The following is a 24,213-nucleotide window of genomic DNA, read 5'->3' as shown; positions in this document are numbered from 1 at the left end:
TCTAAGGCTTCTTTTATAAGGACACTAATCCAATTTAGGAAGGCTCTGCCCTTATAACCTAATCTCCCAAAGGCCTCACTTCCAAATTCCATCACCTGGGGAGTAAGAATTTCCACACTGGGGGGACACAGATATTCAGACATAGCATTTTACTTCTTCCTTTCTAATATGGGTGCCCTTGACATCTTTTTCTTACCTAATTGCCCTGCCAGAGCCTTCTGGAGAGTGTTGAATGGAAGTGGGGAGCGTTCACCCCAACTTACTCCTGATTGTAGGGGAAGAGCAATCCGGTTTTCACCACTGAGCACCACGTTATCTGGGGTATTTTTGTCAGCGCTCTTTATCAGGTGGAGGCAGGTCCCTTTTATTTCTAGTGAGTTCAGTGCTTTTTTATCAGGGAAGAGTGTGAGCTTTTGTTTGAGTGCCTTCCCTGCATCTGTTGAGATGATCTTATGGTTTCTGTCCCTTATTCTATTGATATGGCATATTTATTACCTTGGTTGCTTTTTGGATGTTGATAACATCCAAACTCTTCTGCCACCCCTTTTAATAGAAAGCTGTACAACTTGCCAACTTGCCTGTGCGTGTCTGCCCAACACGAGTGCCAGTGGCCGACTCCCTGCTAGAGTGAGCACTGCATAGACAGCCTCTGCTTGTCCTCATTTGAGTGGTCTTCATGTATTCCATGAGAAATCAAGGCACAGGGGTCTCATGAATGGCTCCGCCAACTGAAGGTGTGCTCCATCCGGGCTGTGAGTCACCCCACGCCAGGCAGAAAGGTCTGTCAAACATGGCTTCAAGGAGCCAGGGACCTGGTGCCTCCCACAGGCCAGGCCCTGCCCCCAAGTACAATGGGAATATCTGTGCATGCCACCGGTCCCAAAATGCTGGGAGATGACACTTCTGCAGATGGGGAAACTGAGGGACCAGCCCGAAGTCACGGGGAGGGGAAGACTCCTACGCAAACCCAGCCAGGCTGCAAACGCCTGCCCTTCCTCAATGTGCCTCCGGCTGTGCCCACATTGCTCCAGCAGCTCTGCCTTCCCCAGGCACAAGCCTTCTCAGGGCAGGGGAGGCCCAGGGAGCCGCGCTCCCATCCCAGGCCAGGCTGCTGAGCAAGCCCCTCCCCTTTCTCCCCCTCATCCTCTGACAGAGTCCACCTGGATATTTGTCCTGGAGCCAGGATGGAAGCTCCACCAGGCCCAGCCAACAACAGGAATCCTTTCAGACGCACTCCTGGGTGCCTACTGTGCCAGTATCACACAGACACTAGCTATGTCCTTGTCAACCATGGGATCCCCAAGGTCCCCATGAGGTCACACCAGTGGGCCACTGGGAAGGGCACTTCAGATGTGGAGCTCCCATGGGCCAGGCCCTGGGAAGTGGTCCTCCTACCCCCTCATAGCCAGTCTTCCCTGCGAGCCTGCAAGTACCTGTGAACGTGAGTTCCACTCTGGAGCTGAGATGGGCTGCTGCCCCCGCAATCAGAAGTCAGGCCCATGAAGCCCTCCGTCACCCCACTGCAGTCAGAATAAAATGCAGCCTCCCTCTGGCCTCCAGGTCCCAAGGCCGGCCCCCCTGCCTCCCAGGCTCGCACCTGCCCCTAACCTGTGTCCAGCCCCTTTCCCCTGGCTCTGTCCCCCGCTTCCCTTTTGTTCCTCCAACCTCATCCATCTGCCTGGAGTGCTCCTCCCCGGCTCTGTCTAGCTGGCTCCTTCTCAGGCATCAGGGCCTGGATCCATTGTGGCTCTTTCAAGCCTCTGCACTTGGAGTGCCTCAGCCCCGTGGTTGAGGAGTGCCCCAACCCCGTGACCCTCTAGCAAGCATCCTAGGAATTCCGTCCCTCCCCAGCACTGATATGACCATCGTGCTGTGACACCTGTCATCTCTGCCAGAGCCGCAGATCCTCAAGGGGAGGGGTCTGCTGCCTGGCTCCCACAGCCAGGGCCTGGAACAGTGCCTGGCACACAGAAGGCACCCACTAAATATTTGATGTCTGGCTGAAGAGAACAGGCAGGCTGGCTGCTGGTGGGGCATGGCCTGCTTCTGAGGCTGGTGGTCAAGGACACAGTGTGCACGGATCTGCCCCCTCCTCCCACTTCCTGAGAGTGGAGTCAGTGTCTCCCTCCACCCACCGCCCCCTGCTGAGGACACAGCCCACACCTTTAATGGGAAATGTCCCCATCACTGGGGACAGCAGGGAGCTGAGGGGAGAGCAGGTGTCCAGGACATCCAGAGAAATGTTGCCTCACACTGGAACCCTTTTCTATTCCTTCTAAACAAAAAGAATCCTCGAAGACTCTCAAGTGACCACATAGTGTCTTTTCTTATAATGTCACTTTGACAGGCACAAAACGTAAAACCAGGCATAAACTACTAGTGCTTGTAGTTCCTACACAGGCATGAAGCCAAAACCAGTTTACAAATTAACCACCAAGAAAACTGGTAGAGCACAGATGATGACAAGAGAGCTGTTCTGTCCAATGTGAGCGCTACTGGCCACCCAGTGCCACGTGAATTTAAATTACAATGAAACACAATGAAAAATTCGGTTCCTTGTGGCCACATTTCCAGTACCCAGTAGTCATCTGTGCCAGGGGTTATCCAGGTACAGAACATTCCCATCGTTGCAGAAGGTTCTATCAGCTAGCACTGGGTTGGACCACATTTGCTAAGAGGAGCTGGCTAGAGGATGGTTCTCCGGACCTGGTCCCACGTGGTTCCCAGGTAAGCCCCCGCCCATGATGCAGCCCCGTTGTCCATCAATTTTCTTGGAGAGGGCATGGGAAACCTTCATCAGTGTGTCATCTCCTGCAAAGGCCTTCGCTCCTTCCTCTAGGGAGAAAGCACCCTTCACTCTCTGAATCATTAGCCCAAAGCAGTAAGTGCAGCAGACCTGGCCCCACACCTTCAGGAAGAGCCACAGCGTGAGGCTGGCATCCCTGGGGCACGACACAACCAGGATGTAGACGAAATAGATGCAATATCCGGAGGTTCTCCTGTAGGTGTCTGGCCTCCTGGACACTTCACACTGGTCTGGGAGCTGCCCTCTCAGGCCCCAGTGACCTTTTCAGATGCAGACTCCTGCAGCATGGATCAGCAATTCTCCCCTTCCGTGGGACAGGGATTAGTTGCCTGTACTAGGACCTTGAGGCCAACACTGACTAGGGGGCCTCATGCCTGCCCAGGTTCCAGCCCCGGAGAGCAATGTGAGCAAAGCTTGCTGTCTTTGCAAAGCCAACCACTGTGGCATCACCTCCTTCAGGGAGCCCTCCCGGATTGTCCAAGGTGCTCACCTCCTTTGAGGAACCCTCCCAGATTGTTCAAGGTGCTTGAGGGAGGGAAGAATGGGTTGTTCTCCCGGCACCGGGGCTGCACTCCTGGGCAGACGCTGCATGCCTGTCCTCAGGCGCGGCCCTGCTGCCACCCCCTCGGGGGCTCGGAGCGCGACAGCAGCATGGGGACGCCTCCTGCGCCCAGCACGGTGCACCTGGGCCCTGAGGTCCTGGCCGAAACGCGCCAAGTTGCGGGTAGGTGCAGCGACCCCATACCCCTCGGCTGCGCGCCCTGGCGGCAGGAGGCGGGGCCGGGGGCGGGGCATGAGATGGCCGGGGCGGGGCCGAGGCGCCCTATAAGTAGTGCTGAGCGGGGCGCGCGCCCGGCTAGAGAGCGAGCGCGCAGCGGCGGCGGCAGCGGCGGCGACAGCGGCGACCCCACCGCGCATCCAGCCAGGCCTCCGGCGCCCCGCGCCCCACGCGCCCCCGCGCCCCATTCTTCGCGCCCCCGCCCCTCGGCCCGCCAGGCCCCCTTGCCGGCCGCCCGCCAGGCCCCGCGCCGGCCCGCCCGCCGCCCAGGACCGGCCCGCGCCCCGCAGGCCGCCCGCCGCCCGCGCCGCCATGGGAGTGGAGGGCTGCACCAAGTGCATCAAGTACCTGCTCTTCGTCTTCAATTTCGTCTTCTGGGTAAGGGCTGGGCTGGGCCGGGGGCCGGGGCGGGAGGGGGCGGGCACACACCCCACGTCGGGCAGGTCCCGCGGCAGCATGCTAGGCCCCGCGGGCGCAGCGCGGGCCGCGAAGTTGTGGGGCCACCTGTGGGCTCCAGGAGCGGGGTTGGGGGTCGCCCGGGGCCGCCGCGTCCCCCGACATTGGGGCTGAGGGCTGCGAGCCGAGTTTTGGGGCCTCTGTGCGCGGGGGCCCAGCTCTGCGGCCGGGCCAGGGCTTCTGGGGGCCGCCGGGCAGTTCCCGCTAAGTGGTGGTGATGGGTGCGGTGGGCGCGGGTCGGGACCCGAGTACCCGGCAGCCCCTCAGCTGAGGAGGGGCCTTCGCGGGTCCCTGGCCGCGGATTCCGGACTGCTGCTTCGCGGGGACGAAGGGGGGGCTCGCGGGCGGGACTCCTGGCGCCCCGCCCCCATGAGCTCATCAAGAGCCGCCGCCCCTGGATGGTGGGGCGGGGGCGCACACTTTGCCCGAGGTTGGGGGCGATCCGCCTCACTCTTTCCCCAGCCCAGCTCACTCTCCAATCTGCTGTCACCACCCGGGACCTTCTTGGGGGTCGCGCCTAAAAGGAGCGCAGACTCCCGCCGGGATGGCTCAAAAGCTGGGGTGCGCGCACCCTGGCCGTCCCTGCCTGGGGGCCGATCTCCCTCTCCTCACCCAGACACGTTCCAGCCGAGGCCTCCTCCCAGAAGGGCTCTGGAGGCCTTGCAGGAGTGGGGACCCCGCGGTTCTGAGTTGGCACAAGGAAGAGATTGGCACCAGGGGCCTGGAGTGGATGGCAGGGTCTGGGAGTGGGGCCGCTGCTTTGCAAGAGGGGCCCCCACGCTGGGCATCTTTGGGTGCCAACGTGGGTGAAGGAGGGTCTTTTGCTGAGAATGGCTTCCTCCTGACCGCAGTCTTTGCTGCTGGGAAGTGACTGATGGGCTTTCGCCTTTTGTTTCCATTTCCTGTCGGTGTTAGAATTGGGGAGGGGGTGGAAATCCCTTCTTGGCCTGGAAGGACTGGAGTGGGTGTCCATGGCCGCGGCCTCCCCGTGGCCACGCTCCTGGGCATAGACTGCAAGCCCCTCCCCGTGCCCCCCAGGCTGTCACCTCCTTCTCGTGGAAGACTCGGCTGATGTCCCAGTGGACCGAGTGTTTCTCAAGTTGAGGCAGGGAGGGCAAACTTTTAAAATGGGCCCCGGAGCCAGTGTGTGGGACCAGAGACATCTGTTTCCCATCTGGACGGCTGAGGATCCCAGTGCGGATCTGGGGCAGGGAGATTATTTGGAGGGGGAAGGACGGAGGCTGAACTGAACTCTCAGCTGGGAGAGGAGTGGGGCAGTCACATCCCACCTTCCCCAAGCCAGGCCGTTCTGCACAGCCTGCTTGGGACACTGGTGGGAGTCACTGTGGCCTTCGGCACTGCCCTGGCAGTGGGGGCAGCGAGGCCATCTGGGAGGGGCTTGCCTTCCCCAGGCACGGCCCTGGGACCTCAGCCGTTGCTTAGTGGTGGCCTGCTTCAGCCCAGGCATGTGGGAGAGGCACGAGACACAGGATGTCCCTCTGCCGGCCCCTGGAGCCTCATCCCTTGACGAGGCAAGTGTGGACCTGGGGGCAGGGGCTGAGGGATAGTGTAGACCTGGAGGCAGGGGCTGAGGGAGAGTGTGGGCCTGGAGGCAGGGGCTGAGGGAGAGTGTAGACCTGGGGCAGGGGCTGAGGGAGAGTGTGGGCCTGGGGGTAGGGGCTGAGGGAGAGTGTGGACCTGAGGTATAGGGGCTGAGGGAGAGTGTGGGCCTGGGGGAAGGGGCTGAGGGAGAGTGTAGACCTGGGGGCAGGGGCTGAGGGAGAGTGTGGACCTGAGGTGTAGGGGCTGAGGGAGAGTGTGGGCCTGGGGGCAGGGGCTGAAGGGGAGTCGGGGAAGGGGACTTCTCCGGAGGTGGATTTTTGCTCTCTAGACGGTGCATCAGCACTGGGTGAGTCCCTCCTGCCTGCCCAGGCTGAGAGGTCTCCCTGGCAGCCCCCCGGGAGTGTCGCCAGGGTGGGCCTGGAAGTTTCCCAGGCAGCTGGGGTGGAGACCTGACGCATCCCAGGGGTGCTTGTTATTAAGGCTCAAGGAAATGTCTCCGAGGCCTTGCCGCTTCTCTCCCCAGGGCCCACTTCCTGCAAAGCATTGAGAACTGAGTCCGTCCACAGTCACTGTGGACCCACCCATCCACTGGGGCTCAGTGGTAGCCAGGAATGCCAGGCTGGGTGAGGTGGGGTTGGTGGGCACCACCCTGGTGGACCCGCCTCCACCCTGGTGTCGCAGGGTGTGTGGCTGAGAGCACAGTGCCATGGGCTCGGGCCTCCCTTGGTGGAGTCCCCACCACACTGCTCTGGTCCTGGGCCTCGGCCTCCCCCGTCTGCAGTGGGGGCCCTCAGTGAGCCTACCTCCTGGTGGTGGTGGTGGATTCGCTGACATGCCTGAGTGTTGACAGGGGGCTTGGTGCAGGAAGGGCTCAGGGCGTGGGTGTTGGCCAGGGGTCCAAAGGGACCTCTGCCTCAGAGAGCCCAGCCCAGACAGGCAGGATGTGCAGTGGGGAAGGGGCTGCAGGAACCCTGCAGGGTCCAGAGGGACACAGTGCAGTCCTGTGGGCTCAGGGGAGGCTGGTGGGGAGGAGGTTGACAATGAGTGTCTGGATGGGGCACTTGTTAAAAGTCCCATTTTAGAGAGGAAAAAGGCCTTGCCTGTGGGAGAAGGCAGCTGGGGTAGCCTGACCTCTTTCCCAGGAAGGAGCCCACACACACACGCACAGGCACTCACACACACGAATGTGCACACACGCACACTCCCACCTGCACACACACACTCACACTCTTGCTGTCTCCCTTCCCAAGCCAAGGTGCGAGGGGGAAGGTCCGGGCAGCGTGCACCTGCGCCCTGACCGCTTTGGGGGCCAGTGAGAACTGGGCTCCCTGGGTGCGGGGCTGGCCCAAGCAGGGAGGACATTGCAGACGCCCTGGCCAAGCAGCATGGAAGTCCTGTCCCTTGGGTGGGTCTCGGAGCCTCCATCAGAGGCGGCTGGCACCTGAGACCCACCTGCTGCCAGGAGCAGGGCAGGAGAGCCTGTGTCCCGGGGCAGGTGACTGGCCTGTGGGAGCCTTGCCTTCCTCATCTGTGAAATGGATATAAGAGTCTTCTCGGGGGCTGGCCAGGGAGCCCAGGAGAGGTGTCACCAATCCCCGCAGGGAGAAGAGCGGTGTCCCCCACCTGGGACTGGCTGCTCCCCCAAGCTAATGCAGCTGGTAGCCACCTCCCAGTGGCAGGGCAGCCAAACCCGGCTGGGAAAGAGACTGATTAGAAGCCTCACTAACGGGTATTTCTCGCTTCCAGACAGCACATGACTGTTTGTCCCTTGGCAGGTCTGTTGCCATCCTTCCGGGAGAGGGGCTGCAACCCTGGCAGGCGCTGTGGGGGAGGGGGCTAGGACATCCTGTGCCTGGTTTCACCAAGTGGGTATGTGGACTTTCCCTGGCTCCCCCAGGCTGTCTGGTTGCACAGCTTTGGGGAAACGGCCACTGGGCCAAGCGGGCCGAGAAGAGGAAGCCTGTGGTTTGTCTCTGCTACAGACTGGCCCCAGTGAGGCTGTCCAGCAGTGCAGGGCACAGTGCAAAAGCGAGGAGGTGTGGGCCTACTTCCCTGGTTGCCCCTCTGGCTGGCTGTGGCTCTGCTGGGTGCTGACAAGTCACCCGCCCTCCCTGCGGTCACCAGGGTGCATGCCCGAAAGCCCTCCATTCATTCCTGGGTTTGAGGGTCCTTCTCCTGCACCCACCCCAGCGCCCAGTTCAGCTCAACTTTCAGAAATCTGGTTCACCCCCAATCCCTATCTCATAACTGCTTCCAAGCCCAGACAGGGAGACAGACCCCAAACGATCCCTACTCCTATTTCTGCACCTGAAATCGCACCATGGGAAGACCTTTGCTCATAGAGTCAATAAGGCTTAGAGTCCAGGCACCTGTGCGAGGGAGCAAGTTGTTACCCTTGTACCCACCGCGGTTTTAGACAGGACCCTGGGGTTGGGGTGGGGCTGGGGCTTGGGAGGAGCCAGGTGCCCTGCCCCTTGTTTGGGCCCCGTGTCCCTGTGATCCAGGCTGGGCGCGCTGTGGTTGCTGGGTGATCTTCCAGCCCTGCAGGTGTTTGCCTTGTTCCCAGCACCCCTCTGGGCAAGAAGAACCAGGCTCACCCAGAAATGGGCTTCGGTGATCTCCACTTCCAAGTTGTCCCCACCTGCCTGGTAGGACCCAGTGGTACCTGGTATGCTGGGCAGCCTTCCAGGAACCTCTGGACTTACTCAGTGTCCCCCAGCCCTACACACACATTCTTCGTGTTTCTGGGCCCAAACTAAGCCCCCCAACTTGGGCTGCAGAGCAGGTGCTGAATCATGAGAGACCCTTGAGGGTCTTCCAGGTAGGCCCCCCATGCTGGAGGAGTCCCCTCAGGCAGGGGGCCATGCCCAAGGGTGTGGAAGGTCAGCTGGCAGCCGGATCTCACTTTTGGGGCCGTAGGCATCCTGCACTGGCCACCAATGCCATGGCCGTGGGATGGCCAGGATAAGGCATCTGCCGCCACGCCCCCGACCCCCGCACGAGGTCTTTGAGGGCTGCAGGCTCAAGGAGTTGTGGTAGGGCTGGGGGACCCGGGGCACAGAGCTCGTAAGCGCCTCTCTCCGGGATGTGGGTGCGCCAGCAGGGGAGCTTTGAGAGTCCAGGTGTGAGATTCCAAATGCCAGGGGCCTGAGAGGAGGGAGCAGCCAGCTTGGCCAGAGCCTGGTGGCTCACACCCCCACCCCACCTTGCCCTTCTCTCTGGAGATGTGCTCTCCCACTACATTTGGAAAGTTACTGCTTCCCTCTTCCTCAGCCCCTCGGGCTCCCAGTTATGGAAGTGGCGTGATTCAGGGAAGGTAAAGGATAGGAGGGAGAGGGCTGGGTGATGGGGGACCCCGCAGGGCGCCCTGTGCTGTGTTACATGTTGGTGCAGGATCAGGGCAGGCGGGCAGCCTGGGGTCCTCACTTCTCTCCCCAGCCAGGCCAGGCCCCTCACAGCCCTGCCAGGAGCATGATATCCGCTGCAGTGCAGAACTAATCTCAAAGCTCAACCTCAGGTAACAGCGTAGGTAAAACAGATGATAGGGCATGAGACTCACCCCAGGACAGGCGAAGGACCCAGGCTGATGGGGGCCCAGAACAGTCCTGATCCTGGAGCTCCTTCCTGAATGGGACCCCAGGGGTTTCCGAGGGGCTTAGAGTAGGGCTAGGGACTTCCTGACTTCCCTGCCTCAGGAACAGCTGGCCCTGGAAGGGGCTTGGTCCTTGGGGCACCTGTGCCCACCACCCCTGATGCCTGGGAGACACCAGCATGCTCTGAGCATGTGCCCGTCCTCCTGGTCCCAAGGGAAGTGACTCCTCACATCCCCCAGCTGGCGGGGCCAGAGGGCCAGCATCCTCGCCTGACACCTATTTTTAGATGCTGAGACTGGCGGCTTCCTCGGGGCCAGGGGCCAGGGGCCCTGTGAGTGGAGCTTCCGCTTCCTGGCCTAGGAGAGAATTCCTGCTCCTCTTCCCTCCATGCTACCTTCCCGTCCCTGGAGGCCACAACGGGGTCAGAGGGGCAGCTGCTAATCACCTGGGAGGGCCTGAGAGGGCCCCACGTCACCCAGGGAGGAGTCTGGCCCTGTCCCCAACCTCCACACCCAGGTCTGGCACTGCCCCTTCTTGGTGGGCAGAGAGTGAGGGGTTGGCCTGCGGGGACCCAGGCTGGAGGGGCCGTTTGCCTCCGGCCCCCAGCGTCCCTTCCTGGAAGCACCTTGGTGAGCTTCTCCCCTCCTTCACCCAGTATCTCCAGGGGGACTTCCTCCTTTCCTTCCTGCCTCAGGGCCTCACTGTCCTCCTGGGGAGGGTGTCTCAGGCCCCAGCACCTCCCAGTGGCTGAGCTGAATGGGCACTTCCCGGTGTGTTTCCCACATGTGCAGTCCCCAGGTGTCGGTGAGCAGGCACAGAGCCCGCAGTGTGGCCCTGCCTGATGGCTCCTCTCCCCAAGAGCATCAAGGAGGGCCTGGGCTAGAGACGCACAGACGCCCGGCCTCTATGTAAAGGCGAGTGAGCTGATGTACCATTGTCCTCGTCCCCCACCGGGGCACCTGGGCAGGACTTGGGATGACCACTTGGCCTGTCTGGGTGGGGGTAAGGTATGAGTGGGGCGACCAGATCCCTGCCCCTTCCTGCAGCTGTGGGGGTGTGAGTGCTGGCCTGGAGAGCTCCCACCCGAAGCTCTGGCTCCCAGCTGTCCGGGGCCTGCGGGGGCAGTGGGCAGCTGGCATGGGTAGGGGAGCTGCCCTAGGCCTGCCCGGGCAGTGCCTGCTGCCTTTTGCTCCCTTTCAGCTGCTTCTTGGAAACAGTGGACAGGCTGGGCAGGAACCCAGTGTGCTTGGCAGCCCCCCTTTTAAAGTCGATTCTGTTATTAATTCCCAGGAAGGAGAAAGAAATAAACAAACAATCCTTCATAGAGTACAAACGCTGCTTTTAGTAGCCTTGCAAGGAGCCCTCCAGGAACCCCACAGGTTACCTGGGCTCCATCCTGAGAGCCACCCTCCATCCCCAATCCCCAGCAGAGCATCTTGTGGGGTGGGGCGTCTCGGGAGGCGGGGCGTCTTGTGGGGTGGGGTGTCTTGTGGGGTGGGGTGTCTTGGGAGGCGGAGCGTCTCGGGAGGCGGGGCGTCTCGGGAGGTGGGGCATCTCTGGGGCCAGGCCACTTGGGAGGCGGGGCATCCTGGGGGTGGGGCATCTCAGAGGGCACCTCAGAGGCTGGAGTATCTTAAGAGGTGGGAGCAGGTGGCAGAGAGGTTTCCCACAGGCGAGTTTTGAGCAGGGAGGTGCCTGTATGGATGGCTCTGTGGGGAAAGGGATGACAGGAGTTCCAGATTCCAGCACTTATGAAACCTAACAGTGATGGAGAGCCAGGTGCTGCCGTGCAGGCTAAGTTGTGTGGATGTCAGCTTCTGCACTTTTATTTCCTTGTTTGTAGACAAGGCAGAGAGAGGCTGAGATGGGCCTTGGTGAAGGCACTCAGCAGGCAGGGCCTTGGGCTGCCCTCCACCTCATCACCATGAAAGTGGGACTCTCTTTTAACTGACACCAGGCTCCATAGTTACTCCAGTCCTAACTTTGATTGATCCTAAAAGTGCACTTCTAAGGACGCGGCTTTGGTGTTTCCCATGCCACTGCTTGCCCCTGGGAAGCGTTGGCTCTGCCTCGAAAGAAGTTAGCACCAAGATGGCAGCCTCGGGTCTTTGGGGCCCAGAAGAAACACTGGTCCCCGGGAGTTCAGTCATCAGGGACTTAGGATGTGGGGGCTTTTCAAACAGCCTTATTTAGACGTGATTGACACACAGTAAATGCAGATGTTTAAAGGGTACAACTTGGTAAGTTTTGACAAATTTATACCCCCATGAAACCATCACCAACTTCCCAGGTGCCCCTGGGGCCCTTGGGATCTCTGCTTCCTGCCCCTCCTCCCCGTCCCAGGGCAACCATGGTCCGTCACTGTGGGTGCGCACAGCATACATTTCTTCAACAAGTGGACTCAGAAGGCACTTGCGCATCGTTGCTGTTCTGCCCCTTTGGTTCAGCATGATTACCCAGAGGCACACCTGCGCTGTGGCGTGCCTGTCATCTGTGCACCCGCGCTGTGGCGTGCCCGTTGTCTGTGCACTTGTGCTGTGGCATGCCCGTCTGTGTACCCATGCTGTGGTGTGCCCACTGTGTGGCATGCCTGTTGTCTGTGCACCCGTGCTGTGGCGTGCCCGTTGTCTGTGTGGCATGCCTGTCGTCTGTGCACCCATGCTGTGGCATGCCCGTCGTCTGTGCACCCGTGCTTTGGTGTGCCCTTCGTCTGTTCCTTTTATTGCCGGGCAGGGTTGAACCCACATGTGCACGCCAGCGACGGACCCCAGGTTCACCCGTTCACCGGTCAGCGGGTATATGGGTTGTTTCAGTTTGGGGCATTTACAAGAAACGTTGCGAGAACATTTGTGTACAAGTCTTGTGTGAACCTGAGTTCATTTCTCTTGGGTAAATACCTGGGCGTGGAGCAGCTGGGTCATGTGGTGAATGTGGGTTTCACTACTTAAGCAGCAGTTTTACATAACTGCCAACTGTTATTCAAGGTGACTGGACCGTTTTACAGCCCCCGTTGTGTGCGTCCCAGTCGCCTCCCCCAGCAGCACGTGGTGTGGTTGGTCTTTTTCGTGGCAGCCAATCCACTGGGTGCGCTCGGGATGTGGCTGCGGCTTGACCTGGGTTTCCTGGTCCCTGGCGAGGTGGAGCATCTCTTCGTGTGCTTATTTGCTGTGTGTGGATCTTCTGTGGGGAAGGGTCTGTTCCTGTCTTTTGCCCATCTTTTAAAGATTGGGTTGCCAATTTTCTTGCTGTTGAGTTTGGAAAGCTCTGCATACGTTTGGGGCTCTGCCCCATGTCTTTGGGAGAGCAGGTGTCTTTCACGTTCCTGACTCTGGGGAACCTCTAGCCCTGCCACATGGGGTTTGTTATGGCGCAGGGGCACCTCTGCCTTTCCCACCACGAGGCGTAGGCCTTTGGTGCTGCCATTGCCCTCCCTCGTAGGTGGCCCTAGGGGAGCCCCTCTGCTTCCGTTTCCTCATCCAGAAACGGGGGGGTGACCATCACCACCATTGTTGTCACCTAGCTCTAGCTCAAGGTCCCTGCTGAAGGTCGGAGAGCTCGGCATGGCCCCCTGTTTGTCCATGCTAGGGCTGGGAAGACCAAGGCCCAGGTGAGGCCTCTGCCCAGTGTCTGGCACTCCTTTCTGCCCTATTTTTCCACCCAGAGTGGCTCCTGTTTCTGGTAGCCTCGGGGACAGTTGAGGTGGAAGGGCTGGCGTCACCCCCATTTCCGGCCGTCCCTCCCACCCCCTCCTGGCCCAGCTGTTCTGCCCTATTAAAAGTCACATGGGCGCTCGGGTCTTTCCAGGTGTTGGCCCAGGCTCTTTCAGGCCCTGCAGGCCAGGACCAGCCTTCCCTGCAACCCTCAGCGGAGGCCTGGGGCCAGGGCTTGTCTGGGGGCAGCCTCCTCACATGCCCTGGAGTCTGAACAGAAGCCCTTCCCAGAGCACAGCAAGAAGCTGCAGGGTGGCCTGAAGTCCCACCATTAGCAGGTTTGGGGTTTAGGCTAAGCTTTGCCGTCACTACCTTTCTGTTAGGACGGTGTGCCCATCAGATATGATCATCCCCTCAGCGCCCAGGCTAGAGGAGGGGTGGTCCCTGCCCAGCCAGGGAGGGCTGGGGGCGGAGGGGCCTCTACAGAGCAGCTTCCAAGCCAGGCACAGTTCCACAATCAGCTGTTTTACAGAGGGGGACACTGAGGAACGGGGAGCCCGGGGACCTTCCAGCGGCCCCACAGCTCCTGTGGCTGAGTCAGAGTTTATCACCAGGTCTCTGTGGGGATGAGGCTCCCCCATCCACCTGCCCCACTCTGTCCTGGAACAGCTCTCAAAACGGTCTCTGGACCACAGTTTCAAAACAAAATAAGCAATGTTTTCAAAGGCCCTGGAGGAAGCCAGAGTTACCACGGCAACTCTCGGCCTCGCCACCTCCTCCCACCAGGCTGCAGTTGGAGCCAGCTCAGGAGGGCAGCAGGGTGAGGACAGCCAGGCTCTCTGGGGCCACCCCCAAGCCCCCACTCTTCCTGCCTCTCCTGCACTGTCCATGGCCCTCCCTGTGCTCCCACGGGTATAACAGGCACAGAAGAACCAGGAGCTCTCTGCTCCTGCAGGATTCTGGAAGCCAGGGGCCCCTGGCCTCCCTGGGGCCTTGTCATGTGAGGGGCACACGTGGGGTCCCAGCTGCCAGATGGCGTCCAGTGCTGCCCGCAGGTGTACATCAGGCCCTTGGTGATTCTAATGCACCTTCCACTCGGCACGGAAGAGCTTCAGTCTGGGGCCTGGGCAGGGGAAGTAGGCTGCCATCCTCTCTAAACCAGAGTGTGAAAATTGAGTTGAAACTCCCATAGGAGGGCAGGAGGCACAGCTCCTCCTCCTGAGAAATCACAGCCTAGGTTGTTGTGTCGGGTGCGTGGAGAAGGTGCTCTGGCAGTCCCGCTACAGGGGGACCATCAACAACTCCTTTGGGGTGAGAGCCCCATGGCTGCTGGCACCAGCAGTCCCTGTGAGGCTTATTTTATTTTTGAGACAGGGTCTTGCTCTGTCACAGAGGCTGAAGTGCAGTGGCACAATCATAACTCACTGCAGCCTTAACCACCTGAGCTCAAGCGATCCTCCCGCCTCAGCCTCCAAAGCTGCTGGGATTACAGGTGCTCGCCACCACGCCTAGCCCCCTCTGGCCTTATCGTTTGCCAGGCCCAGCCCAGGTCCCGGGGGAGGGGAGACAAGAGTGTGAGGGAAAGGGGGAAGAGGTATAGAGCCCCCAGCTCCTCCACCCACCCCAACCCTCTCTGAGGCCCTAGACCCTAGACTGGCCTGACTGGGGAGTCCTCAGGGCTTTTCTTGGGTGCGGGCCGTGGTGCTGGGGCCTGAAGCTCACACTCTGCTGAGCACAGCCCCCTGCCCACCCCCGACCCTGGGGCCCTGCTTCCCTGGCCAGGGCCATTGGAGCAAGAGTGGGGCTGTCCCGGTGGTGTTCTTGGGTCCAGCCCTCAGTTTCTTTTCTGCAATTGACCGGCAGCCCTGCATCTGTGGTGGGGTCGGCGCCTGGTGCTGGTGAAGCAAGGCCTCAGCTGCTGGGACACGACCTGCCTGGCACGCAGCTGGTGGCAGAGGCAAGCATTCCTCCGACTCAGCTCTGGGAGCAGCTGCCTTCTGGGCTGGCATTCTCCGCCTGGGAGGTTATGCCCCCGTCGCCCCGGGTGCCTCCTCACCTGGCTGATTTCATCTCCTGTCCCCCTGCCTCCTCCTCCAGGAAGCCCCCAGGGCCTGGCCCTCCGTGAGAGTGGCATGGAGGAGGAAGGCAGACTCGCCCAGGCCCATGGGAGCCGGATGGTGGCCGTACTTGTGGGGCCCTGACCTGCACGCCCTGGCCTGGGTGATCCCTGCCTGAGGGCTGCGCACGGCTCGTCCGCCAGACCAGGTTTTAGCGGATTCTCGTACTGTTCTCCTGGGGCAGCAAGGGGCAAAGCCTGACCCACCCAGACTGTCTAGCAACAAGGGCCTCCTGCTGTGGACCAGGGACCCTGAAACTGACCGATTGTGTCCTAGGGATGCAGTGTCCCCAGGCTGCTGGAGGGCTGTGGGGCCGTGTTTCATGCATGAGGCAGGAAGAAACCCCCCAGGAGGGTTCTGAAGGGGACTCAGTCCCCACCCCGTCTAGCAGGGAGAAGCATCTGCAAGAGGCGGAGGGGTCCTGGAGTGGAGGAGGGTAGGGGCAGCAGGACTCGGGGTCATTGGTCATTTATGGGGATCACATGGCTGCAGTGTGCCCTGCCTGGTGCTAGGCACCAGGGACAGCAGAGGACAAGCCTGCGTCCTCTCCCACCACCAGAGGGCTGGGCACTGCCCCTAGGGAGAGAGGGGGCCTTGGTGCGTGCAGAGGGGGGCCTGGGGCACGTGCCTGGCCTGGTCGGATGATCAGAGTGGGCTGGGCTGGGCCTGGTCTGGGGCCCAGTCTCAAGGGCAGACCCCACCTGGCTAGAGTTGGTTGTGTGCGCACAGGATGACCTGGCATTGAGGGCCTCTCCTCTCTGTGAGCCCCATCCCCGCCTGCCAGACTCCCAGCACAGCCCCCTTCCTGCCCCAGCTGCTGAGCGGCAGCGCTGGGCCGGCTTCTGCGTGCCCTTCCCCCAGCCCATCTTGGAAACCACACAGCGTCCTTCCTCCCGTTTCCCTTCCTAGGGCTGACATCCCACAGCAGGGATGTATCCCACAAACCCCACAGGCCCTGGTGCCTACAGCTTGGCCCGGTAACATCAAATCCTACCCCCTCCTCCTGGCAGCAAAGATGGGGTGCCCCCACCCCAGAGTTCTCAGCACCCCCAGACAGAGGCAGTCCCCCAGCGAGCTCAGAACTCTTGGGGCGCTGCCACACCCTTGCAGGAGGGGGCGGTGTTCCTGGGATGCTCAGGTCCTGGTATCGCCTCTGGCCAGATATGGAAGGTGAAACTACAGGGCATCCAATTCACCTTGAACTTCAGATAAACACCAGATTTTTTTTTTTTTTTTTTTGAGACGGAGTCTCGCTCTGTCACCCAGGCTGGAGTGCAGTGGCGCGATCTCGGCTCACTGCAAGCTCCGCCTCCCGGGTTCACGGCATTCTCCTGCCTCAGCCTCTCCGAGTAGCTGGGACTACAGGCGCCCGCCACCTCGCCCGGCTAATTTTTTGTATTTTTAGTAGAGACGGGGTTTCACCGTGGTCTCGATCTCCTGACCTCATGATCCGCCCGCCTCGGCCTCCCAAAGTGCTGGGATTACAAGCATGAGCCACCGCGCCCAGCCCCAGATTATTTTTTTGTATGTCCCATGCAATATCTGGGACACACTTATCTTAAAGTATTCCGTTTTCATCTGAGAGACAGATTTAACCGGCATCCCGTGTCTTCCTGGCAGTCCTGCCCTGGAGTGGCACTCCACAGGCGCAGGGCAGGGCCAGGCTCCAAGTAGATGGTGGCCAAAGCACCCGCCCCATGCTCCTGACTCCCGGGGCTCTTCAGGGCATTGCAAAAACCAGGGCAGCAGAGCTGACACCTGGTTCCTGCTCGCGAGCCAGCGGGTGGCTCAGCGAGGCAGGAGGCTGCTCAGGCCATGCGTGTGGGGCGGGCACACTCCCTGCTGCAGTGCTCTTGGAACATGTGACAGTGTTCCTGCTCTTTCCCAGCTGGCTGGAGGCGTGATCCTGGGTGTGGCCCTGTGGCTCCGCCATGACCCGCAGACCACCAACCTCCTGTATCTGGAGCTGGGAGACAAGCCCGCGCCCAACACCTTCTATGTAGGTGAGTGCACATGTGGCCGCAGACATATTCAGGGAGGGCTTCCAGGAGGGGGCAGGTCCTAGCCTTTTGGGTGGGGACATGGAGGTTGAAAGATAGTTGGGCATGGCATGTCTGAGCAGGGAGGTGGCCCTGGAAAGGGCTCTGGGCACGAGGGTTGAGATGGAGGTGGGCCTGTGGCCTGCTGGCTCCTCTGGTCTGAGCCAGGGCAGGGGGTGGCAGCTAGGCCTGGACAGGGACTGTGTGGAGACCTTGCTTATTTTAAGTGTGGGGTTATTTCGGGGGAGGCTCCCTGGGAAGGGTGGGGCTGGATGCCTGGGCCGCACTGAGCAGCTGAGGCAGCTGGGGCTGTGGAGCCTGGGAGGGAGGGATGGAGCTCAAGGGATGGAACCCAGTGAGGGGTGGAGATGGGGCAGGGGAGGGGTGGAGATGCCCCAGAGGCTGGTGTGACTCAGCTGCCCCTGCAGGCAGCTGCACCTTGCTGCCTTATTAGGCTGCATGTGGGGGACTGGGCTGCCCTCCCCGCCCCCAGGAGCAGGAGGGATGGAGGAGGAGGAGGGGAGGGGCAAGGCCAGGAGGAGGAGTGCTGTCTCACTGTGCAGAGCAGCGCCCTTCCTCCTGGTGCCCCTGGCAGGGCTGGTGCTGGTGGGGCTCTGGGAGCATTTGTTGAGATGCTTCTGTCCTTTAAAGGAGGCCCCTGGGATGGCCCTGTTGCCCTCACAGGCTGAGGGGTGGGTGAGGTGGGCAGCCTGTGTGTCCCCAGTCTTCAGGGCTTCCCTCAGCCGGCAGGTGCCCCCAGGCCTGGAGCTGCAGGGCCAGGCCCCCCACCAGTTACAGAGGCTGCTTGGCTTGGTTGCTGAACCAGGGCCCCAGGAGGCCCAAAATGGACCCACACCTTCACCGTCCTGCCTCTTTGTCCAGTCACCCCAGGGCCAGGTGAGGGCCCTGGCCACACGGCGTGCCCGTTCCTTCTTCCCCATGCCCCGCTCATGGGTCAGATGGCCAGTGCTGGGGTCCAGACTGTGTCAACAGGAATAGTCCCTGTCCTCCCCAGAGACAGGAGCCTGTGGCCCACAGAGGGTTTCTGGGCCCAGCCGATCCTGGAGAGGGTCCCATGGCCCTGCCCATAGGTTCCTGGCCTCTGTCGGGGCCCTGGTGCCCTCACAGGTGTGTGTCAGGAGGACGGGAAAGGCTGCTTGTCCCAGGGGCTCGTGTGGAGACCACCCCCTGCACGCAGCTGGGGCGCTCCTGCCTGTGTCCTCAGAAGCACTTGGTTTAGCTTTGCCCATGTGCCTGGGCTGTGGGCGGCAGAGCCCGGCCAGCATCCTCTTATCTATGAGGGTGCATCTCTACTGGAGGCCCCTCCCGGGCCTCTTGCTCCCCACTCCCCAGATCATTAGGATATTTGGGGTCCAGAAGGGTCTCCCAGCCATCCTGGGCCTTGTCCTCCAGGGCCACCAGTCCAGCCAGTGACAACCACAGCATCCCCGGCCTGGTACGAGGCTGCCCCAGCACGTTCCTCATACTCCTGTCCAGGGACAGGAGGGGCTGCCCCTGCCACCAAGTCCCCTTCTCCAGGACCTGGGGCCTGTGGGTGTGAGGCAGGTGTTCTTGGGAGGGGTCACTCTCCAGGCACCCGGCGGCCAAGCCTTGTGGCTGGAGCAGCTCCTGCTGCTGGGTCGGCGTCGGGCCCCGTGTGGCCGGAGAGGAGCTGAAGAGTCACTTGGCTTCGGACTGGGGCAAGGACAGGGGACACCTCAGAGAGGTATGCCAGGCCTCCTTCCTGCGCCCCACTCTCAGCAGAAGCAGAGGTCACAGGCTGTGCTGAGGCCCCATGGGGCAGTGGTGCTGCCCCCACGATGCCAGGGCGAAGCTGGCATTGGAAGCAGGTGTCTGACCTGCATGGTGTCACCGTGGTCACATCAGAGCTCCAGCCCCAGAGCCCATTCCAGAATCGGCCTTCTGGTGCCTCTTGCTGTCCCCGATGTGGGCCGGGCTTTGCCAAGGGCTTTTTTTTCCAGCGCTGGGAACAGGGTGGATTTGCTGGGCTCACTCCCCTCAGAGACGCTATGGGTGCGGTGGGTTAGGCCTGAGGGCGTTAGAGAGGACCCTGGGGTGGGGCTGGGGCCTGGCAGGGGGTCTGGCAGCCCTGGGCCTTCTACCTCCTGTCAGGACCAAAAAAGGCAATGCGTCCTTCCTGACCTGCACCCCTGAGTGAATCCAACCTTGCAACCCAGGAGTCTCAGGGCCTGAGGGGAGGGGGACCTGGCTCCTGGGCGCCGTGCCCGTAAGGAGGTGGCCACCTGTGGGGCATTCCTGGCAGAGGCTTCATCTGGCCAGGTAGGAGGCTGGGTGGCTGAGCCCCAGATCTGGGCATGTTCTCTGCCTGGCGGTGGGTCCTGCCCCAGGCACCTTCTCCCCTGGACTGGCTGGGCAGGGACAATGGGCCTGGCTGTGAGGAGGGGGCCTGGGCTGCCTTCCGCATTGCCGCAGTGACGGGAGATGGCCCCCGCCTGCTGAGGGATAGGGGAGTGGGCAGGCACTGAGAGACATGATAGCTGTCCCGAGGGTACAGGGCCCTGTCTGGGTGGCCGGGCCCATGTCTTGGGCCCACGGTGTGCCCTCCACCCTTGTATGGCGCCTTCTCCCTCCCCAGGTGCGTGCTGCCCAGCCAAGGGGTGTGGGGGAGTTCGGGAGGGCTGGCCTACACGTCCTGGTCCAGCTGTCCCAGGTGGGGTGCTGGGCTTCAGCCCTCAGCCCAGGGCCTAGGAAGCCAACTTGGTCCTCCCACACAGCAGCCAGGTTCAAATGCAGGTCCCGTAACGGAAGTGCTGTTGTGCAGCCAACACTGGGGACAGGAGCCAGCAGGGCCCCCCACCCTCTTCTCGCACCACACTGGGGAGGCAGCATTGGTTCCGGTTCCGGTTCTTGGGCTGCCCCCTAAACCCCGGCCTACAGGGGGCCCACCCTGTGCCTTCTGATGCCACTCCCACCCCACGCCAAGTCCCAGAGGCTTTGGGAGCGCGTGAAGGCGGTGGGTGGCGGGTGGCAGGTGCAGGCGGTGGGTGGTGGGTGTGGCAGGTGGCAGGCCACACCGCAGGTGTCATCCCTGCGAAGCACCTGTCGCCAACACTCAGAGCACTTATGAGGTGCGCAGTCCCCATGTGGCCTCCTTAGTCTCCGTCCTGTGTCATGGAAGAGGTAACTGAGGCACAGAAAACTCACCGGGCTAGGCTGGGATGTGAGGTCCCTTGCTGCTCATCCCTGGCAGTCAGCAACCCTACATCTTCCCAGCTGGGTGGCCCATGGTGGGGTCGGCACCCAGGACCCTCCTGGGTCTTGGGCTGTGACGAGTGTGCAGGCACCCACCTGGTGTCTCTCTCCCCCCAAGGCATCTACATCCTCATTGCTGTGGGCGCTGTGATGATGTTCGTTGGCTTCCTGGGCTGCTACGGGGCCATCCAGGAATCCCAATGCCTGCTGGGGACGGTAAGGCAGGGAGGCGGGCCTGCACCTGGGCCGAGGAGGGGCTGGGGGCTGCGTCTGGCCCTGAGGAGGGGGCAGAGCTGGTGCTCAGGACGGAACCTAGAGTTCTGGGGGAGGTGGCTCCTGTGCCCTGGTTTTCCCGTTTGGTTGTTTGGTTTTTAAATTAAATCCCACCGTGCTTGATCTCCATCGTGGCCAGTTCCTACATCACCGCTTTTCTTTGTCAAAAAATAGCCACAGATATAACAGGGAGCAAGCCTTAGCCCTGAGGCCAGCCTCGGCGTCCCGGGCACAGCACCCCCAGTGGGAAGCCCAGGCCTGGCTGTGCCATCCAGGGCCTGGCCAGTCCAGGAAGAGGGAGCCTGTGCCCGTGTCTCCAGTGGGGGAAACTGAGGCATAGCCCATGGCTCCCCCTACCCGTGGGGAGCAGGAACAAGGGGGTGGGGAAGATCAGTCGGGTCACACTGCTGCACATGCCTCCCTGGGAGCTGCAGACATCCTGGACTCACTAGCCTGTGATCCCAAACCTCGCGCCCCGCCCCATCCACCCCGTCCTGTGGAGCCTGGTGCTGCGTGGGGACATCGTGGGCTTTGACGGCTCCTTCCTGGGCTGAGTTTTAGGCTCTGTGCCCCAGGGTTTCACACAAGCCGCTCACTCCCGGTCAGGTCGTGGGCTGGTGGCTCCCACTAGCCCCTCACACACACACCTGCTGGGCGCCTGGGTGTGTGTCCTTGGGCCCCGCCTACAGCCTGCCCTCTTTCCTCCCTCTGGCCACTGCCCGGCTCCAGTTCTTCACCTGCCTGGTCATCCTGTTTGCCTGTGAGGTGGCCGCCGGCATCTGGGGCTTTGTCAACAAGGACCAGGTGAGCCTGGGTGCGCGGGGACAGGGTGGGGTGGGTGATGGGGGCACCCACCTCTCCTGTTTCGGGTGGGGCAGGTGAGGGGCACTCTCCTCTCCTGTCACGGGTGGGGGTGGGGCTGACCCATGGCTTGTGGGAGCTCTTTGGGCTCCTCCTGGGTCCCACTTGCTAGAAAGATCTCCAGGGGCTTTATGGAGGAGGCAGCATTGGGGCTGAGCACAAGGTCAGCCTCCCGTGTCCCAGCACTCCCGGGGCAGCTGAGAGTGCAGAGTCCTTGTCCTCTGGGGTCTGGCCTCGAAGCCACCCTGCCCAGGGAGAGCCTGGGAAAAGTGCATCCACCTGGGGTGGGACGGGGTGGGGGTAAGGAGGGGGAGGTTCCCCCTGTGCATGTGACCGCACCCCTCCCCCAGATCGCCAAGGATGTGAAGCAGTTCTATGACCAGGCCCTACAGCAGGCTGTGGTGGATGACGACGCTAACAACGCCAAGGCCGTGGTGAAGACCTTCCACGAGACGGTGCGGCCCCCAGGGGCGAGGGCGGGGAGCAGGGCCCTGGGAACCCGGCTGGGGTGTGTCTTGTCCTGGATGAATCCTGCCTCCGCCCAGACCTCAGGAGCAGGAGGCACCCTTGGGACCTCCAGGACCCCTGGGCTCAACTGGTCCTCGGGTGGGAACCTAGTGGGCCAGGCTGGCCCAAGGTGCGGAAAGCTCTGAGCAGTGCAGCTGAGGAGGAAGAAGGCTGGCTCCTGGATGCGTTCTGCAGTGGGGAGCGCCGCGTACCCCTGGCCACCTCCCCGTGGGTTCCCTAGAGCCACCGTCCCCCTGGGCATATCCAGGGCTGACCTTGCACCCCTGCCGTCTGCAGCTCGACTGCTGTGGCTCCAGCACGCTGACTGCTCTGACCACCTCAGTGCTCAAGAACAACTTGTGTCCCTCGGGCAGCAACATCATCAGCAACCTCTTCAAGGTGCACGAGGCCGGCGGGGCCGCGCCTGATCCTCCGCATGTCCCGCCCCTGGGTGGGGTCCTGGGGGTGGGCAGATCACACGGCAACCCCACAGGGAGCGACCACACTGGGTGGCATGGCCCCTGTCAGGGCTGCTCTGCTGGGAGGGTCAGGGTGGGACGGCATCTGGCCCACAAGGAAGGCAGGCACCCTGTACTGCGCATTCCGGGTGAAGAAGGTGGAGCCTCTCGGGGGTGGGAACTCACCTGCACCGCCAGCTCCACGTGTGCACTCATGGATGTGGACGCCCCTGACAGCCTGCAGCTGGCAGGGCCTGCAGGCCGTATAGCGCCCTGTGGAAGTCTCCTGCTGAGACCTCAGTGAAAGTCGTTGCTGGGTGCACATCAGTGATGCTTTAGGGGTCTAGTGACACCAATGACCGTGATCTCAGTGGAAAAGGGCACAGCGTGTCCCAGGCATTTCGCCTTTATGTTAAAATGGGTGGAAGATAGAAACCCGCAGAGGCCAGGCCACTGCACCCACCTGTTCCGAGGTGGGTGGGGGGTGGGGGGCTGTTCCCAGGATTCCCCCCTGCACTTTCTGTGGTGACCACGGATTACTGCGTGACAACGGGGAGCCGGGAGCCGAGGCCCGGTCCCTGACCACGCGCACCTGGCCACCCCTGCAGGAGGACTGCCACCGGAAGATCGACGACCTCTTCTCCGGGAAGCTGTACCTCATCGGCATTGCTGCCATCGTGGTCGCCGTGATCATGGTGAGCGGGCGGGGGCGGAGGGCCTGTGCTCTGGGCTGCCGCTTCCGCGGGGCCTCGTGCTGACTGCGCCCCCACCACCCTCCCGCAGATCTTCGAGATGATCCTCAGCATGGTGCTGTGCTGTGGCATCCGGAACAGCTCCGTGTACTGAGGCCCCGCAGCTCTGGCCGCAGGGACCTCTGCAGTGCCCCCCAAGTGACCCGGACACTTCCGAGGGGGCCGTCACCGCCTGTGTATATAACGTCTCCGGTATTACTCTGCTACAAGTAGCCTTTTTAGTTTTGAGGTTTTTTGTTCTGAACTTTCCTGTTACCTTTTCAGGGCTGACGTCACATGTAGGTGGCGTGTGTGAGTGGAGACGGGCCTGGGCCTTAGGGACTGGAGGGCAGGGGTCCTTCTGGCCCTGGGGTCCCAGGGTGCTCTGCCTGCTCAGCCAGGCCTCTCCTGGGAGCCACTCGCCCAGAGACTCAGCTTGGCCAACCTGGGGGGCTGTGTCCACCCAGCCCGCCCGTCCTGTGGGCTGTACAGCTCACCTTGTTCCCTCCTGCCCCGGTTCGAGAGCCGAGTCTATGGGCACTCTCTGCCTTCGTGCACCTGTCCTATCTAACACGTCACCTTCAACTGTAATCACAACATCCTGAATCCGTCATTTAATAAAGAAGGAACATCAGGCATGCTACCAGGCCTGTGCAGCCCCTCAGTGCCAGTGGCGTCTGAAACCTAGGGGTTGGCCAGAGGGCAGCGGAGTCCAGCACGGGTGGGGCTTGGCTCTGTGGACTCTGTGGGGTCCAGGGTGAGGGGGGGTGGGTTGGGATCCCTGGTGTTCACAAAAGGAGTCACTCTGTAAAATTGGGGAGTTATTTATTCTGAGCCAAATATGAGCACCGGTGGCCTGTGACACAGCCCCAGGAGTTCCTGAGAACTTGTGCCCAAGTGGTCCGGCTACTTGATTGTATACATTTTAGGGACATAAGACATCGATCAATACATCTAAGATGTACGTTGGTTTAGTCGGAAAGGTGGGACGATTTGAAGGGGAGGGACTTTCAGGTCATAGGCGGATTAAAAGATGTTCTGATTAACGGTTGGTTGAGTTTATCTAAAGACCCGAAATCAATAGAATGGACTGTCTGGTTAAGAGAAGGAGTTGTGGAAACCAAGATTATTATGCAGATGAAGCCGC

At 61.5% G+C, this 24,213-nt stretch overlaps 1 protein-coding gene and 1 long non-coding RNA gene across 5 annotated transcripts in view; one reads left to right on the top strand and one right to left on the bottom strand.

Moving 5' to 3' along the window:
• LOC129479187 (uncharacterized) overlaps positions 1–4,355 on the bottom strand; it is a 46,045-nt gene extending 41,690 nt beyond the window's left edge. The window contains exon 1 of the long non-coding RNA XR_008656603.2: positions 3,933–4,355. This is a non-coding gene — a long non-coding RNA (uncharacterized lncRNA). The remainder of the gene's footprint in view (positions 1–3,932) is intronic.
• On the top strand, positions 3,660–23,709 carry CD81 (CD81 molecule). 4 transcript variants are annotated; one of them, XM_063645226.1, is made up of 8 exons: positions 3,660–3,962; positions 16,852–16,966; positions 20,355–20,452; positions 21,239–21,313; positions 21,721–21,825; positions 22,175–22,276; positions 22,947–23,030; positions 23,119–23,709. In XM_063645226.1, exons 1-8 carry the CDS (start codon positions 3,897–3,899, stop codon positions 23,179–23,181), a joined length of 708 nt encoding a protein of 235 aa, XP_063501296.1. In that variant the 5' UTR covers positions 3,660–3,896; the 3' UTR covers positions 23,182–23,709. The 4 variants fall into 4 exon arrangements, with proteins under 4 accessions (XP_063501296.1, XP_055127838.1, XP_063501274.1 ...); XM_055271863.2 differs by having other exon boundaries at positions 22,944–23,030; XM_063645204.1 differs by having other exon boundaries at positions 21,116–21,313; positions 22,944–23,030.
• The last annotated feature ends 504 nt before the right edge of the window (positions 23,710–24,213 follow it).

Source organism: Symphalangus syndactylus, chromosome 1 (assembly GCF_028878055.3).
Source record: "Symphalangus syndactylus isolate Jambi chromosome 1, NHGRI_mSymSyn1-v2.1_pri, whole genome shotgun sequence".
Classification (NCBI taxonomy): Eukaryota; Metazoa; Chordata; class Mammalia; order Primates; family Hylobatidae; genus Symphalangus; species Symphalangus syndactylus.
The sequence above is the reverse complement of the archived record's forward strand: the minus strand, read 5'-3'. Positions and strand labels throughout refer to the sequence as shown.

Bases quoted from the DNA above. Each gene is read 5' to 3' on its own strand.
- CD81 (XM_063645204.1), top strand. From the start codon at position 3,897: ATGGGAGTGGAGGGCTGCACCAAGTGCATCAAGTACCTGCTCTTCGTC. The intron at 16,967-20,354 runs GTGAGTGCACAT...TCTCCCCCCAAG, and splicing joins GCCCAACACCTTCTATGTAG to GCATCTACATCCTCATTGCT. The intron at 20,453-21,115 runs GTAAGGCAGGGA...ACTCCCGGTCAG, and splicing joins CCCAATGCCTGCTGGGGACG to GTCGTGGGCTGGTGGCTCCC.